Below are 17,818 nucleotides of genomic sequence, written 5' to 3'. Positions count from 1 at the left end.
GGGGGGGGGGGGGACAGAGGGCTCGCTCGCCGCTATTCCGGGCATTCGATTTGGTATTTTTCTTTGTATATCGCGGATAGTTGAAATTGTTCCGCAAGCAAGGCATTGATATATCGTCCCGCGGGTCCTTTGAGCTGCCCGCGCGGCTCCGAATTATCGTTCGCGTACTCTCACGGAACGGTGCATGGTTCTCCCTTGCCACCTCTTCCCGTAGTCCTCCTCTTATGATAGCACTTCTCCGCATCGTGCACCTCTCGTCTGCCCTTACCCTTCTTCCCTGCCCTCATCCGCGTCCCCTGGCTACCGGTCAATTTATCCGGTAGGACCACCGTCGCTTTATTTCGTCCACAGCTCGAAAATGCAGCCGAAAGGCTGCGTCCTACAAACGGACTTTTTCGTCGCATGCCTTCCGCGCGATTACTCCTTGCAGTCAATTTCTTCCGATTTCTACGAGTCGCTATCTCCTCCGTTTCTTTCTTCTATTCTCGTTGTTCGTCGTTGCGATCAATTTGACGACATTACGTTTCCAATTTTGAATATATAATTGAAATCGTATTCTTGGACGTAAATATTAAAGTTTTATTTACATATTAAAAAAGATAGATGTAGTCTCATGATATACGATTGAACAATCTGAGGTATCAAATATTTGAACTTTTTTTAGAGAAATTTTTAATAATTTTGTATAGTTTGTATTTATTAGGTATATATTACTTGAATTTTATAGGATTAAATGTGTGTACGCGAAAAGAATGGAAAAAATTTCTAAAAAATTAGATCATACAGATCTGAAAATAATTGGGCTATCAAAATCATTTTGTAAAACACTCAAGATGATTGTTAGACTGTTTGCAGCATTACTCACCATCCTTGAGTTTCCTACATAATTATTTTGATGGTCTTACAAAATTATTTTTACATTTAAGTTTTTAGATGATTTAACAAAATCGTTCTTTTTTATATATAGGTATATATATCTATAAAATTCGCGTATTCATTTTTCCCTCCAACCTTTGCCCTTTCGAACAAACGAACAGTCTCCTACTTCGTCGTTCTTTCGCGCTAATCGACTTGTCGAACGATTATCCTGTACCATCGGTTTTTCGCGTGGAGAATGGCGATTTTATAATGCTCTTCTCCTTCCGCGCGCTCTCAGTTCGCTCCGGTATATCGGGGACGCTCTGAAGGACCACGACGGCACGAGAGAGCTTCATTCTTGCCTCTCGATTTCAAGCCTCGCGTCTTCTTCCATGAAAGAACCTGTGCGAGAAGCATCCTGGCTCATCCTGGAACTATGGCGCGCGATGCCTTTCTGCTCTCTTTTTTATCCTCTCTCATTCTCGGGCTCTCTCTTTCTCGTTCCCTCTCATCCGCTTACACCGAAAGTCCGAGCTCCCCTTTGTGTGTAACGGTGAATCACGAAAGGGCGAGGGGGCCAGGTCGACCGCGAGTAAAGAAGGGGGAGAAGAAGGAGGAGGCGGAGAGGAGGGAGGGGATGAGAAGGGTCCGGAGAGTGGCGTGGGAACAAAGGAAGGCGACGAGAAGGAAGATGCAGTGAGACGGCGCATCTATAGTCCCCTTTCCCTCTATCACTCCGTCTCTCTCTACTTTACTTCATTCTCTATCTTCTTCTTCTTCTTCGTTTCTCGTCCCTTCCTCATCCTGGACCTCTTCCGCGCTTCCACGATCTATCTTCGGGCTTCCAATAAGAAGAAGTAAATCACTCGGAGAGAAGAGACGACGCGGCCACGCCGCTGCCGCTGCCGTCGTTGTCGTCGTTGTCGTCGTCGTCGTCTTCAGCGATCGATCGTTTTCGAGCAAAATTATTTGCCGTCTCGTGTACGATCATCCGTTATTCCTCTCTTCGCTTATCGCGTTAAAATTAATCTTCGTAGTCTGTAACTAAGTACCGCACGGCACTGTGTAGTTCCTTCCCGCATCGCCGCGAAAGGAGCGCCGCGGTATAACGAGAAATTGACATAAAGGGGGCTCCCCGGCTCCCCCGGGGTCAACCAGTCAAGTAGCTTCTCGATCGACGCCCCCTCTCCCTCTGTCTCTCTTTTTCTGTCCCCTTCGCTCTTTTTCATTCTATTATCTTTCTCTTAGAGCTCCATCTCGATGAGTTCACGCAGACGTAAGGGCATATATATGTATGTATGTGTATATATACAATATATATATATATTATTTATATATATATCTCATGTGTATTTACGTTCGGGTGTGTTGTGGCGGGCCGGTTTGTGCCTCCTCACTCGTGATCCGTAGGATGCGGCATGACGGAGAAAGGGAGAAAGAGTGACTATGCAAGCACGAAAGGCGAGGAAGGAGGAAGGGGGAGGGGCGCGACAGATGTGAGATGCAGCTCCGTAGACTTATTCTTTACGTCGTAAGATGTAACGGGTTGCTGTCGAGTACTGCCGTCTCGGAAAGCACGCTCTTCTCTCAACCATACGAAAATCTGGCTAGCGATAGTTTTCACAAACATATTCACATTATTTATTATACCATTATACACTGATATAATTTTTATTAATTTTTGTTATCTTAAGATAAATTCATACTGATTTTATATTCTTGTCATTATTAAGAAAAAGATTGGAGTGTTGCAGTAGTTTTCTCACGTTTTTATCCTTGTACAACCATATAAGCTGCTATGTAATTTGAAATTATAGTATGACGCTTGATCAAGTGATACTGATGTGTATAATTATATATAACTTATCATTATAATTATTACGTATGTTATGTAATTACGGAGTTACACATACATTTTATTATAATTTATTATAATATGCGGTTATGAATGACTAGTCGGAAGATACAGATTTTTAAAAAATATGCCGCCCCTCGGAGTTCGCACTAGGTACTCTACCGTTGCAATAGGTCTTACAAAATTAATACTTTCATTTATAATTAGTAGTGCGGCAAATCGAATGCATTTTTCGTTCCGCCAAGTGATCAGTGTGATAGGATAATCGTTACTTAACGCAAACCTGGCTCTGTTTGGCCCAGGTTCGAAGTCACTCGTTAAAGCGAACGTGTAACGCACATGGTACCTTCGTGGCCGCACCTGCGTGACGTCATTCAACGGTATAACGACGACTATATTTCATAATAACGACGGCGATCGAGCCTCACTTACGAATGAATGGAAATCCGAGCATAACTGCGAGCGAGATAACTGCGCTCGTATCCGTTTAAAAGGAGCTATTTGTGAACGATTGGATTTTGCATTATTTAATCGAATGCGAAATTCCAATAGACTCAGTTTTTCTTTACTGGTTAACTTATGGTTAAGCTTAACCATGTTTTACCCAAAGCGCTTCACCCATGATATCATCATGCACTCAGAAAAGTCTTGTTGATATGTGATCAACAAAAATCTTTTTGTTGTCCTAATAAAAATTTGGTTATAATAACCAAGTTTTTGATTAGGACAACAAAGTTTTTGTTAATAAAAATTTTTGTATTGCCCTAATAAAAAATTTTGTTAGCATAATCAAATTTTGGTCAGGACAACAAAAAGGTTTTTGTTGGTCACATGTCAACAAGATTTTTTTCTGAGTGTGGATGAAGCCCATTGGATAAAAGATTAAACCTAACTACACATTAATCTATAAATGAACAGTTTTGAATAAAAGTTACGTTTCTGAATGAATTCATTCGCCATTATTTTACCAAAAAATTAAAAAAATGATTTTAAACTAATTTATAAGAATTTTTAAAAAATAAGGAAAGTACAGAAAAGAACGCATCACGTTCTCTTTTGATGATTTTATTATTTAATTTAAATTCTACATGCATCACTTGAAATGTAATTTTTCTCATACAAGCAGTGTGTCTCTTCGACGTGATTCCGAGGCTGGGCGTAATTGGTTTTCATTTCATAGGAATGTCAAGTGGTGGATTAGCGATTAATTGCATATCTTTGTTGTCATGGCATTCATTTATTTGATATTAGAAAAATCGGATGAAATATATACGATTAAGGTTTACCTATAATTACTACTTCCGCTTGGTTTTATAACGACGCACAACGATCGATTCGTAGACTTCGACGACAGTCTCTAATTGGATTTTAACGTAGCAGCGATACTCGATAAACTGCTAACGGTGTCTGCGATGATCCTTTGTGTAATCGACTTTGACAATTTCGTTCGATACGAGCCTGGCCGATTGCCATTTATATCGTGTCTTCGTCGTTACTTCATATTCTACTTCGTGTATGATAAATATGTCCGCCACAGAATCCGTTTTTCAAAAGCAACAAATGGCATTCGAGTCATCTATGTGTTCTAAAATTTACTTACTCTTTAAACTACAAATTACGTTTTTCGCTTTTCTTACATATATAGAATTAAAATATAATTTTATTTCGCGAGAGAATTCATTTATTTTTATTTTTTAGTATTTTGTCTATATTCTAAATCCATGAATATTTATTTTCTGATATAATAGATTTATTATTATTTAAATTTATTTTAATAAACTATTCTTTTTATTCTATACATTTCAAATTTTTTTAAAAGAGGAAATTATATTAAATTATTTTTAAAATTTCTAAGTTTATATATCACAAAATTTACTTATGGATTTATTTGAAAGGAGAATTAATTCAATTGTGCTTTCATTTAAGTGGAAAAACAATATTTGTGGCGTTGTATAAAAGCAATTCGAAATTTGACAATGTTATGGTCTTAAAATGAAGAAATTTCTTGGCTAATGGACTATCCCTTTAAACATGCTCGATAGTTAACAAAAGTCGATATCTCGATCGTCCGATTACGAGACTCGATAATTGCTACAGGTGGTAATTAAGAGAGCTTTCTACAAAAGTAGCCGTTGTAATGAATCTTATAAAACTACGGAGTCGCCTGTGCGGGAATAAGTTCGTTCAACGGAAGCACTTTTACTTCGCGCTATTAGATTAATCGTATTTCCGAACTTTTATAGATAGAAGATGTTTACTCACGCGGTGAATTTACACGAGAATTATATTTATCGGTCTTAATAAGCATATCAAATTGCAAGCTTTTGTTAATACAACGAACAGTAATTAGCGACGTATAATTGGCCTTCTTTGAATATTGCTCAGCGATGGGAATCAAATAATCTTAATTTGGTCGTAATAATTGAAGTCACGTTCGAGGCCATTGTTAAGTTGTGACGCTATTGCTACATCTAGAAAGAGAACCTTAACGGACAGCATGTATATAGGATAGAGCGAAATTACGAAATGTGACGAATTACGGTATAATGTATCGCGACGATGCTGTCAATATAAGAGTATAATCTGAAGAGCCAAGACCAAATTAGCAACAAAATAGCACTAAATTTTTGATCATGTCCCAACTCAATTTGCGATGGTGGGGGGTCCAGGTTAATAGGGGTGATCTTCAGTGAGTTTTTTTTTATCGTGAAAAAAGAAAGAGAAGAGGAAAAGAAAAAAAACAGACGCCGGCAAACACGGGGAGTGCAGGTCTCTGCAGAAACGCACGCCGGCGAGTGAAATAAAAAGGTTTATGGTTGTTTCGGGTGCTCTATCTTTAGGACCTACATATCATGGCGCGCTCACTGCCTACCCCTTTCCTTCTCTTGCTCTCACTTGTCGGTCTCTCGCCCTCTGTACGTCGCAACTCTCCCGACTGAACCCTCGACTGAGTTATTTCGCGGCTAAAATAGTCGAGTACGCCTTCCAACTGAAAGGCAGCGACTTGACGTCGCGCGGTTTTACGCACGAACAGAATGCTTGCTGTCAAAATAAAAGCGGATCCACGTCCAGCCCTTAAGGTCTTTCTGAGGTTCACGCGTAGCGCTCACGTAATTATAGCTCATATTCTTCTCGAAGTGAAGAGGCAAACGGAGAATAGAATAAATATATTTTTTCATTGCGTTCTTTCTTTCCTCAAATCATGTGAATCGATGTGAGGAGATTATAATGTATTTTCACAAATGATCTTGGAATAACAGGGAAAATAAATGCTAACATTATTCGAAAATTGAAGATTTAATTGTTATTCGAGTGTAATAATCATTCACTGAAAAAATTAACTAGTCCAACGATCGATATATTGAATAATTTACTGGCACATCCGTTCTTATTTGTATACAATATATATTAATTATTTATATAGCTTTTTGTCGATGTATTTCTTGTAGAAACTTTCCTTTCTCCTTATTTATAATGCTATGTATGTACTGCGAATAAGCATTACGTACTCGAGATGTTAAATACGTAAGAGTATCGACAGCCCATCAGCAGATTTAAACCTATCGTGATTGCGCCGTTTGAAACGGTTGATGTGTATTATCGGTTGATATTTCCGCGCGTTACGTCGTCGGCTCAATAAGAGCGCGAGCGAACGGTCACAATCCATGAATGAGTTTCCGCGATGGTGGGGAACTTTGGCAAGTGGTTTAAGTACCGACAGCAGCAGCAGCAGCAGCAGCAACGTGCGGCGGTGGAAACGATTCCCGGTATCTTTCTTCTTCTGTCCACTCGACGTTGGCCTTCTCGTCGAGCTCTCGATTTCTTGGCTCGCGTGCAATTTCAATTATCCGCCGAGCAACGTGAGAACGTGATTCGACGGCTCGATCTACCTGGTGACGTCTGCAGAAGGTCGAGGCGATCGTGACGGATTCTCTCGTAGGAAATGAAATTACGTACAAAACGATGTGAGCGGTCAATCTCGTTTTCCATGTGCATGACAATCGCAATTTTTTCAACGTCAGCTACTGCGATATAATTATAAATAATCTATCTTGAAAAATTATAAATAACTCATCCTGAAATATGACCTTATATTTTATTGAGTCATCAATTTTGTAAAAGTCTAATTTCTCTTTCACAGAGATAAATTAAGCTTTTACAAAATTGATGACTCAATAAAATAAAGTCATATTTCAGAATGAATTATTTTATAATTTTTCAGAATAGATTATTTCAGGATAGATTATTAATTATGCTTAATAGTATTCATATTATTAATTAGTAAACTGTTTAATTACATCAATATTGATATTCATATTATTAATAAGTAAACTGTTCAATTACATCGATTCATTTAATGTATATTCAATATGATAGAATTTCTGAAAGATACAAATCAACAATGACGTGTACGATAACTTGGAAATTATTTTCTTTTGATTTGCGATACTTTTGTGAATTACGATCGAATCTTTCTTCTTTTCCCACAAAGTCACATTACTTTCGTTCGGCGAAATACGATTCAGATGCCGACTTAGCTTGATCGAATTTCTCCTCGGAATTTTCCCTTGCTCGTTTTAATAGAATTCGTGGGGGACAATCTCAATTATTCATCGAGTACACGGAACTTTCCTCCGTCTTTTTTCGCGCACCGCCGCTAAAAATTCAAGGGAGCGATTCGCGGTACCGATGATTCACGACCGTCTAATTTTCCCGTGGCCACGTTTACCCAACCGGCGGGAATTATTATTCGCGAATAATGGCGGTGGCTGAGCGGCTCTGTCAGCGTTTAAAGCGGAGTTAAATATTTAAATCGGCGAAGACAGGCACACGCGCCCACGTTCAACGCCTACCTCAAGTGTGAATCGCCAGGCGGAATGTATCCTCGCTGCTGCAGCTGTCTCTCGTTCACGATCGCACGATGTATGATCATTCGATCGAACAATCGCGTGACGCTGTCCGAGATCCAAAAATTGTTCGTTTATATTCGCGAAACGATCTCCAAGCGCGCAGAACATGCTGTGTGTCTGCGGATTGAAGCGCCGAGAATAATTTAAGGTCGCGCCTACAAATCTTAGACAAAATTAACTGAGCTTTTCTGAATTCTCTGTATCAATTTCTAATTTCGAAAAGAAAGAGATCAATTAACCGAAAGCCTTGGAATTGTGACCATGACGTAAATTATTATTTTTACTGATAAATATTTAAAGGAGCTACGATAAAGTTTTTTTTCTAATAATAACTTTATTTTACTTAAAACACGCGACATAATATAATATAGAAAAAGATGTTACAAAAAAAAACTTAAAATTATAAATACTAATATTTTTTAATCTTATCACTCGTTGCCAATCTGCATTTAGTTTTGTTTTGAAGGATACATATAGAGAAAGTTGAATATCTTCTAATATTAATTTTTATTTGTGACTTGATTCTGTAATATTTTCAATGTTTTTATGTGTATTCGAGCTTCCCGTTCATTCATTATGCAATATGACATAAGGATCATCGGGTCATACAGGGCGACGATAAAGACACTCGTTCATTGAATTTATTTACAAAATAAATATCAAGCATAATAAATTAATGTGACTTCGTAATTTCTCGTACATTTTCCAGTACTTGGAATGATAATATGCACAATCTTATTACGTAACAACGTAATAAGATTGTGCATATTATCATTCGGTATCTGTAAATTGTCGGATAAATATTTACAATAATTTATTCATAGATTTGGAGAGTATCAAGAGTTGATACCAAGTCACAACAAACGTGTATATGTTATTTCTAGTTTATCCTTTCCTTATACTACATCATTTTATCTGTGATTTTAAAGCAAAAATTATTATTTCTAAAATAAAGTAATTTATATACGAATATTTTGTAAGGGGCATTAAAACTAAATAAATAAATGAAGCAGAGAGAGAAGGCAAAAAATTTCGCATATCTCAGTCGAAACGTCAATTTTAATATATTATTATTATCATTATCATTTTTACGTATTATTTAACATAAATAGTTATCACTATTTACACTCTAAATTTTTTAAAATGAAATCTTACTCAAAACAAGTAAAAATCCATTACAATTGATAATAAAAGTAATGCATTTGAAATGGAATGACATTTCATTTTTTAAGGATAAATGTTTAACTCTAATTGTATAAAATGAATGTTCCATTCGTTTGGAGTGAAGTCAGTTAAAATGACTTCGACGAAAGTTTTAAAATTTAAAAATATTATTTAAACTTAGTATATATATACGCAGATTTTTGTCAGCATTTACATGTGGAAAAAGCATTGTCGACTGACGATATTTCTATATAACATTGATTCTATAAAAAGTAAACAGTATAAAACAACATCGACGTGACAACGAGATGACGATCAATGCGACCCGCTTATTACCAATTTTCTTGCTTGGCACATATCCACTGTTTTCAATTGTTATAATTATGTTGAAAATATCGGATTTACTCTTTAATTGAAAATATTTATTTTATGACATACATTGGAAGAATTTACTTCATATAAATGAAGTGAATTCACTCCAACTTAAATAATTTGATAATCTTTCTATTTTTCAAATGGAATTTTATTCTAAAAAATTAGAGAGTGCTTAAAAGATATACTGTATAAGATATATTACTTATTTCTTGATTTTATATATATACATATATAATCTCCAAATTTATTATTTTTTTTCTGTGACTAAAGAACGTATTGCTGTAACAAAAACTGTAATAGCGAGTAATACTTTTTGATGCAGAAAAACGAAGGTTTTAAAGAAAACCTTCGTTCCTTAATAAAATTCTTTGCGGTGCCCGCGCAATCATTGTCTAATTAAGTTTCTTTTTCTCACGCTTTGTAACAATTACGAGTAATCTATCAGTTAGTTGAGATCTATTAACTGAGAGAAGAGGAGGGGGGGATAGATGCGATCGCAGTACATGGAACTCTCTCTCTCTCTCTCTCTCTCTCTCACACACACACACACACACACACACACACACACACACACACACACACACACACACACACACACACACACACACACACACACATATTTTTTTCGATTCGATAAAGCAGAGCTTCGATGCTTTGGCCAGCAGCCAAGGTATGGGCATTTACGAGAAGTAACGGAAAGGTGCGAGTTACGTCGTTCCGAATTGGCAGCTCTTTCCATTAATCGATCATGAGGAAGGAAGCTTCTCTTTCTCGAGAAGCTTCCCCTCCCCTCCGTCCGCGTAATACACGATCGGTCTTCTTTACTTAGAGATCGAAGGCACTTTGCCACAATATCCTCCGAGATAACACGATTAGTCACTAGAAATATATTTAAGAAACGGCCGCACATAAGGATATGGCAATATTTTATACATCGCGGCCGTTTCGATTTATGATGTCGGACCTGAAGAGATAGATGAAGAACTTTTTACAAACGTGAATAATCGAATGTATTTTTTAGTCGTGTACGTTTTTGTTTTTTAATTTTTGTACTTTTAGAAATAAGGTTTACGTATATAAAATAAAAATATACTAAAAGAAAAATGTACTTTTTATTTAAATTATAATAAATTTTTGTTTGAACGGATACTAAAAAGCTGAATATTTACTAAATGTAAACAAATATTTATTTAGTACAAGTACCATTAATTTGATTTAACTAACACTTTTTTATTTAGTAAATATTTATTTACAGTAAGTAAATGTTAAGTTAAGACTATTCAAACAAATATTAAAATATATATATATATATTTTAATATTTGTTTGAATAGTCTTAACTTAACATTTACTTACTGTAAATAAATATTTACTAAATAAAAAAGTGTTAGTTAAATCAAATTAATGGTACTTGTACTAAATAAATATTTGTTTACATTTAGTAAATATTCAGCTTTTTAGTATCCGTAAACACATTTGCACGTGCGACTGTTGTTAATTCTATAAATTATAAACATATAATCTGAATGTCAATGTTAACCTGGAATTTTTTTCTTTTTCATTTCAGGTAAGTGCATCACATTTTCCGGCCTGTTTCACCATCGTGCGTATATGTGAGCGGCATATGTTGTGTATGCTTTCGACAGGCGCGATACCAGGTTACGTATGCATAATAATCGCGTTTACCGGCTCTCGTCAGGCTGGTCATAGATATATCATTTTAATCTTCTTGCCTCCTATTCTTTTTATCTCTCTTCCTCTTTCTCTCTTTTCTTTCTTTCTTTCATCGTTTTCTAGTGTGTTTCCCATGGAATTATCGACCTGCAGTTTTTATAACTAAATACCGCCCGGTGAGCGGATATAAGGCAACATTCATTTTTTTATCACGATCTGCGATTGATTTTTTTACGTATTCGCACTCTCCGACTTCTCAATAACCAATAACGCATGTTAATATTTTTTTCGATATGCAGAAATCCGAGAGAAAAACATTTAAAAAATATTTTTATTTATTTAACCATGCAGACATACAACGATTAATTTTAATTTTATATTATATGTATATACATGTACGTTTTAAAAAGATACTTTCGTATACACATTTTACATATTCGTGAGAAGACATTTACTCCATAGTTATACTTACAAAGAATCAAACGGTAAACTCGTTCCTCCTCCGTGACATTTCTCCACTAGGAACTCGTTAGCTGTGTTATCCACTAATTTATTGTTTCACGGACTAATTCATTCCGCGTTCCTTGTTCGAGGGCATTATTCACGTCGCTCAGACGGAGTGGCATATGTATTTTTGTTCGAGACGTCATTACGTAAATCGTAGGCATCGGGTAGAAAAACCCTGCAAAATGCAGTTGTGCATTCAAAGCGCCGCGCGCGCGTTCCTGCTGCCAGCCTACGCGATCCGACGCTATGATTTATATTGCAACTTCGGTGAATTGCGCAAAGGCGCTCTGCACGGGAAAGCTGGAAGAAGAGATGCGAGGAAGATAGTTTTTTCAGTTCGACGGTGAAAAGACTCAGTGGTATACACATACGCAACTTTTGTATTTCCAATACCGATCTCTTTTGCAGTACAATTTGCATGAGGGCGATTAAATTTTTATACGAGATTTCAGCTTGTGTCTCCCACGCACTTTTTTTCACCTATAAACGTTTTAAATAATTTGATTTTTTTGGCCACGTTACACTGTAAAATATTTTTATATAAAGTTGCATTTATAATCATTTTTGAAATTCACTATTAAAGATGTATATTTATATACGTAAGTAAAGTTACAAATAGATTTATTTTTATCTAATTAAACAATTTGTGTAAAAGTAAATTTACAGTTAAAATTAAGTTTATTGAAATATTTGTAAAAACGTACAATTTTATATATTTCCATTGTAAATTGTGTTTTTATGCGTATTATTTATGTAATTTTTACATTTTTTTTTCAGTATATCAACATTCTTACAATGAGTAGTGCTCTACATTATAAGATTAATATGCCACATATATAAATCACACTGCCGAAAGTTAAAGAAAGAAAATGTATTCTAAATAAAAAAATATCTTTAAATATCTTTTTAAATAAGGTATCGCAGGGGAATCTGAAATTTTGTTTAGAATAAAAAATGCCTTTAAGAATATTCTATTGACATGCGACATTTTTGTTATACGCGCTTTTCTTATCGCGAAGGACGACGATAATATACCAAATGGATGAGTGAGCCTCAGCCGAATAATAAATTTGTGACGATAATTATTGCTAATGCCGTCATTACTGTTCTACGAGTTGACCGGCGATAACGCGTCGTCTCCTCTATTCGCAGCAATGCTCTTCCAGCTTACATGCGTTGCATGACATCGCGGTCACGTTTTCCCCATTAACGAGCGCTAAACGTTTACAATTCGATAAGAGACCTACCGGCATTGTCGATCTTGTTCTCTCCCACGTTCTTGAATTTTGTGTCGCGCTCCGACGCGCCTCGTGGCGATTACGGAAACGAGCTCCTGCGCCTCGGTGACTCTCCTCTTTTATTGTTGCCTGGAATTTTGATAAATCTCCCCCGCGCGAGCAAGCGCGAAAGCGCGGCCGCCCAGGGAATTTATTTGCCGAGTTTCGCGAGACTTTTCACGTTCCTCGTACGACGGCGTAGTAGTAAGTCTTAAAATATAAATTAGCCGCGATAAGGCACCTTTGTCGGCTCTCCGCCCCTCTGCCGTAGCCTTGCGTGCCGCGAATCGTTCCAGAGACGGATTTAAAAGATGCAGCAAAAAAACTTTAATGACGACAAGCGATAATTCCTTTCGTGTTTTAAAATAACACTCTTTTTACGATAACACCATCGGATGTTATTTCTCTTCTTAATTTTTCAATTTTTGACGTTACATGCTCGATAAAACGAAGAACCAACTTATGATGTTACTGTAAACTAATTTTATATATTTATCAGTGATAAATTATCAGTATCCAATGCTACCTTCAGTTTTGGCAAAAATATCTTAAAATCTGATAAATATCTCCGCGCTATTATATCATTCAAGTATCTTAATATATTCTCTGTAAATTATTAAAGTTAAAATTTGAAATATTTATTAAGGGAATTGCAAAATAATTTTAGTTTCAAATATTTATTAATCTTTTGTGACGTTACATATTAGAGAGAACGAGTTTAACACTTCTTTATTTGAATGTAGTTTAGCTTAAAAGAAAAGGATTTATTAGCTGCGGCCCTGGAAAGTCGTATTCGTCTCTGGTCTATTCATGTTTCCTGCTCTGTGAAGTATTATGCGTATGTATGTTGTGTATATTTCTGTGTTGAAAGACACTCGATCGTATAACACTTGTAGAAGTCACACGTAATCGCCAGACCGTGATCGTTACACGGGTAGGTAGTCATGTAAAAAAATTAACGCTTGTCCTCTAATTACGTTTTCGCGGTTAAAATTAGCACCTTAAATCACATCAAGAAAAATTTAGACAGACGTCGGTTGCTTTACGGTGCGATTCTTATCCGACTCCTGAAATCGTAGCGTCTCGCGTTATATCAGCACGGCGGCGATGTTTCTCAACGTGCCGATTTGATAGTTATGTAAATACTATGACGGTTTCTGCCACGAAATGTTAAAGCGTACGAGATTTCATATAAATTCTGCATTTTACCGTTAACTTACCTGGCGTAAAAAATCTGATATGTTAAGATAGTCACACTCTAACCGGAACACAAAAAGAATAATAAATACATCTCTTAGAGTTTATAAAAGATCTTGTTTTTATATTTAATTTAATGAGAAGATATTGTTTTAGGCAAAACGTTACAAAGTCATTAGATTAATATATTTGACAGTCTTAATTTGAAATATATAGTCTGGCGTGAACTATTTTAGTCATTTCCGACTGACTTCAAGATTTAGCTCACTCGAAATAATTCAACATTGAATTTCCTAACTAAGATTCGTCGTTTTAACCACAATGTTTAATTATAAACCTTTTTTGAATCCGAACTAAAATATCTGTGAGAAAATAATCTTATCCGACGGTACGCATTTATGTATAATGATGGATTAGAAATAAAAATAAATCAATTATATATAAGAAAGTATTTTGTGCAAAATCATTCCACAAGAGAAAATTTTGTGTATCTAAATACATTGAAGATTAAAATATGACTAATACCGTTGCATAAAGGCTTTCTATTTGAAAGAGAAAAGGATTTGCTACTTATTGTTAGTGTCTTACCAGATTAGATAAATGTGCTTAATTATATACAATTCTCTAATAGAATTATTTTATCGTATGATCATATAAAATATAATTAAACAAAAACTAGATTATTTTTTGGTAAATATAATTTAGTAGTAGGTATATTGATTTTAAATATTGTTTTTGATATTTATCTTTAATAGTTCTTATAATATTCAACGAAAATATATAATAGTTATATAGTTATCTAAACTCATTGTTTCGGATTTCTATAAACGGTGATATTTAAATTTATTTGTAAAATTCTTTAAAGAGAAGTGATTCTTTAATTATTTCAAAGACAATGCAAACCTGCTTTTTCTTAAGAATCATAAGACCCGCGCTTCTTCGTGCTATTTTCATATTGCAGAATTAGTATTAACATCACTGATTCAAATATTGCGTTTCGGCTTATGCGCGAATCCGTGACTCTTCTAATCCGCATAATAACGCGGTAACGTCTCGTGTTCATATTTTACTGTGGTCGGGTCGGTCGAAGAGAGCGACGGTGGCAACTGAATTATTATCGCGATATGCATTGGGAATATTTAATCGAAGAGCATGAGTCGTGCGCCTGCACGCTCGCATGCGTGTACGCGTCGCGTGCATACACGAGCTTCGTAACGGGAATGATCGGCCAATCGCCGCCGCCGGTCGGAACGATAAAGCCGGAATTGATCCACGTATTTGTAAACCTGCACCGAAGTACGAGCTGCCGGCTCGTAAACCGTGGCCCCCGGGCTTTTACGGGTCATTTCGGGATCTTGATTTATCGGTTTGCGCGCGCGATGATCGCGAAATCGCGCGAAACAATGGATAAGGCACATTTCGCGTATCGTCTCCCTTCGACCGCGATTATTCGCGAATATCACCGAGTCACACTCCGAAAATACACTTTTACGCAAAAATTTCACGTATACTCGCTAATAATTAAAAGTTTAAAGCAAGAATTTGAAATTATTTTTTAATGTAATATTGTGTTCTTTTTACATGTGTGCTGCATTAATAATTCTAATTGTGGTCTTTACTCGGAAAATGTACTCTCTTTATGAGGCTTTTTAAATTAATTTTCTTGAATGTGATATTCTTTTTTAGAGAAAAGTAGTTCTTTCTGATCATTTATTTTTATAATATTAAATTTGTATATAAATACTTTTATATAATCTCTATCTACACATGTAAACACTTATGTTAAGATTTAATCAGAAAATTTAAATTCTCTTATGTTATATTGTATATCTCTACGTATATATTGTTGAAAGAGAATATCATTGTTTAGAGAGAGAGACACCTTGTATAATGTAAATGTGGAAAAAGTGATCTAACGATGGGCGACTTTGAGAATCGTTATCCTGTACGCTCCTTAAGATTTACGATTGGTCTGACAGCATTTTCTCTCGCACGATGTGTACATAATTGCATCGACGTTGCTATGAAAGCTTTGTTCTACCTTCTATTCCGGGTAGAAGTATGCGGAACCGCATTCCGTTTATGAAATTTATATTCTTTATACAAGTGCTCTTAATGTCGATATCTTGTAAGAATTTTTTTTTCTTCGTACCGATGAAAGCATGAATTGATTAAAGGATGACATTCTACTACTTGAACTTGTCAGGATTAACTAATTTCAGTTCTGCTCCAATTGTGGTTAACCTTAATCTAATTGATAACCAGAGTCAAGAAATTACAACAAAGAAATAGAAACACTGTACATAGAAGGTTTTCCGTGGGCTTAAGTGATTAGTAAAGATTTAAAAAAAATTAGAGAGATGACAATATTATTTTTTTCAAAAAATTTTTAAATTGAGGTACTTTTTTTTAATATGCTATATATATACATATATTTATCAGATGGAGATTATATACGATTCCATGAAGCATAAGTTAATATCACTTGTTGTAATACGTATCTAAGATTTTATTATTTATTATATTTAAATAGTTGAATAAATAGTTGAATAATTTTTTAAGATTAGATAGGTTAATCTAAACTTATCATGAAATAAAATAAAATAACCTTATCGTGAAATTAAATATAATATCTCATACTGTTATTTAAAATAAACAGTAATAAAGATAACTACACGAAAAAAATTAATACGTGATGCTATTGAGAAAAGATTTGTAAATAAAAACTTTTAAGCATAGATGGAAGATGAAGACGGTAATATATGGTAGATGGAAGATTAATTATTTTTTACACTTGAGTTTTATTTTAATTTATTCGCGTTTTTGTTTTTTAATTTATGTTTCGATAGTTAATTTAATTTTAATTCTATAGTTAAATTCATTACAATTTTTATCATTGTTAATATCTTAATGTCGATTAAGATTATTGTTAGCACAGTTGAAACGTTCGTGTACCTATACCTACACAATTATTTGAAACTAATCGAAAAAGGGGTTGATATTTATAATTAAATTATTTGAGTTATTTGAAATTAAATTATATTTTTAATTTACAAAACTTCTTCATTGCTCATTCTTCGGCCTTAACCTTTCCTATTCGTTTTGCATAAAACGAGCCTGACTTTATTTATTATAAATTATTTCATTCAAACGTGTTTTACTTTACGTCTGCCTAGCTGGTCCCCCCACCTAATCAAATCTTAATGAAAAAATTATGTAATTATGCGCTATTCATATCCGCAAACAAAAATTTTTGCGTTCCTTCCGTTTAGCTAAAAAAAAATTTTTGTGGGGAGACTGAGTAGGGAATCAGTCAGCCCCCCCACCCATTAAAAATAATTGATTTGAAAAATTAAATACACAGGATTTATGTGCTGCTATTTCCAAGCATTTTCGATTTTTGCGCTGCAACCCTTAAGGCACGTCCCTCTAGAAGCAAACAGACATATTCACCCCTAAGTCGTTTAAAATTGCAAAATTAAAAACTCTGACTACGCATAATAATTCTCTGATATCGATTCATTTTTATTTCTCAATATAATCTCCTTTCAGCTCGATACACTTGATCCAACGATTCTTGATTCAACTTTCAAGGGGGAAGTCCCTTAAGGATTGCAGCACAAAAATCGAAATTGCTTGGAAATATTAGCGCATAAATCGAAGATATTTTTTGCATAATTAGATAACGTAATTTTGCAATTTTAAACGATTTAGGGATGAATATGTTTGTTTGCTCCAAAAAGGAAGTCCCTTAAAGAATGAAGCGCAAAAATCAAGACTATGTGAATATAAAAGCGCATAAATCCTGTGAATATGATTTTCCAAATCAGTTGTTATTAACACGTGTGTGGGCTGACTGACAGCCTACTCAGCCCCCCCCACAAAAGTTTTTTTTAAGATAAACGGAATGAGCGCAAAAGTTTTCTCTTGAGGATTTTGAAAGCGCATTATTATATATTTTATTCATTAAGATTTAATTAAGTGGAGGTGCCGATGTATCTAG

General features: G+C 35.1%; 1 protein-coding gene across 6 annotated transcripts in view; it reads left to right on the top strand.

Moving 5' to 3' along the window:
- Nucleotides 1–17,818, top strand: part of scalloped (TEA domain transcription factor 1 homolog scalloped) — a 179,855-nt gene that overhangs the window by 41,334 nt on the left and 120,703 nt on the right. For 2 of the 6 annotated variants that reach the window (XM_018450890.1, XM_018450884.1), the window contains exon 2: nt 10,728–10,818. The exons of 3 other annotated variants lie outside the window; for them this stretch is intronic. In XM_018450890.1, the coding sequence (XP_018306392.1) occupies nt 10,728–10,818 (91 nt within the window). Of the gene's footprint in view, nt 1–10,727; nt 10,819–17,818 lie in introns of those variants that run through there. One more of the 6 variants, XM_018450887.1, reaches the window with a different exon arrangement.

This window comes from Mycetomoellerius zeteki, unplaced genomic scaffold (genome assembly GCF_001594055.1).
Source record: "Mycetomoellerius zeteki isolate Tzet28-1 unplaced genomic scaffold, Tzet1.0 scaffold30, whole genome shotgun sequence".
Taxonomy (NCBI): Eukaryota; Metazoa; Arthropoda; class Insecta; order Hymenoptera; family Formicidae; genus Mycetomoellerius; species Mycetomoellerius zeteki.
This window is presented reverse-complemented; position numbering and strand designations above follow the sequence as displayed.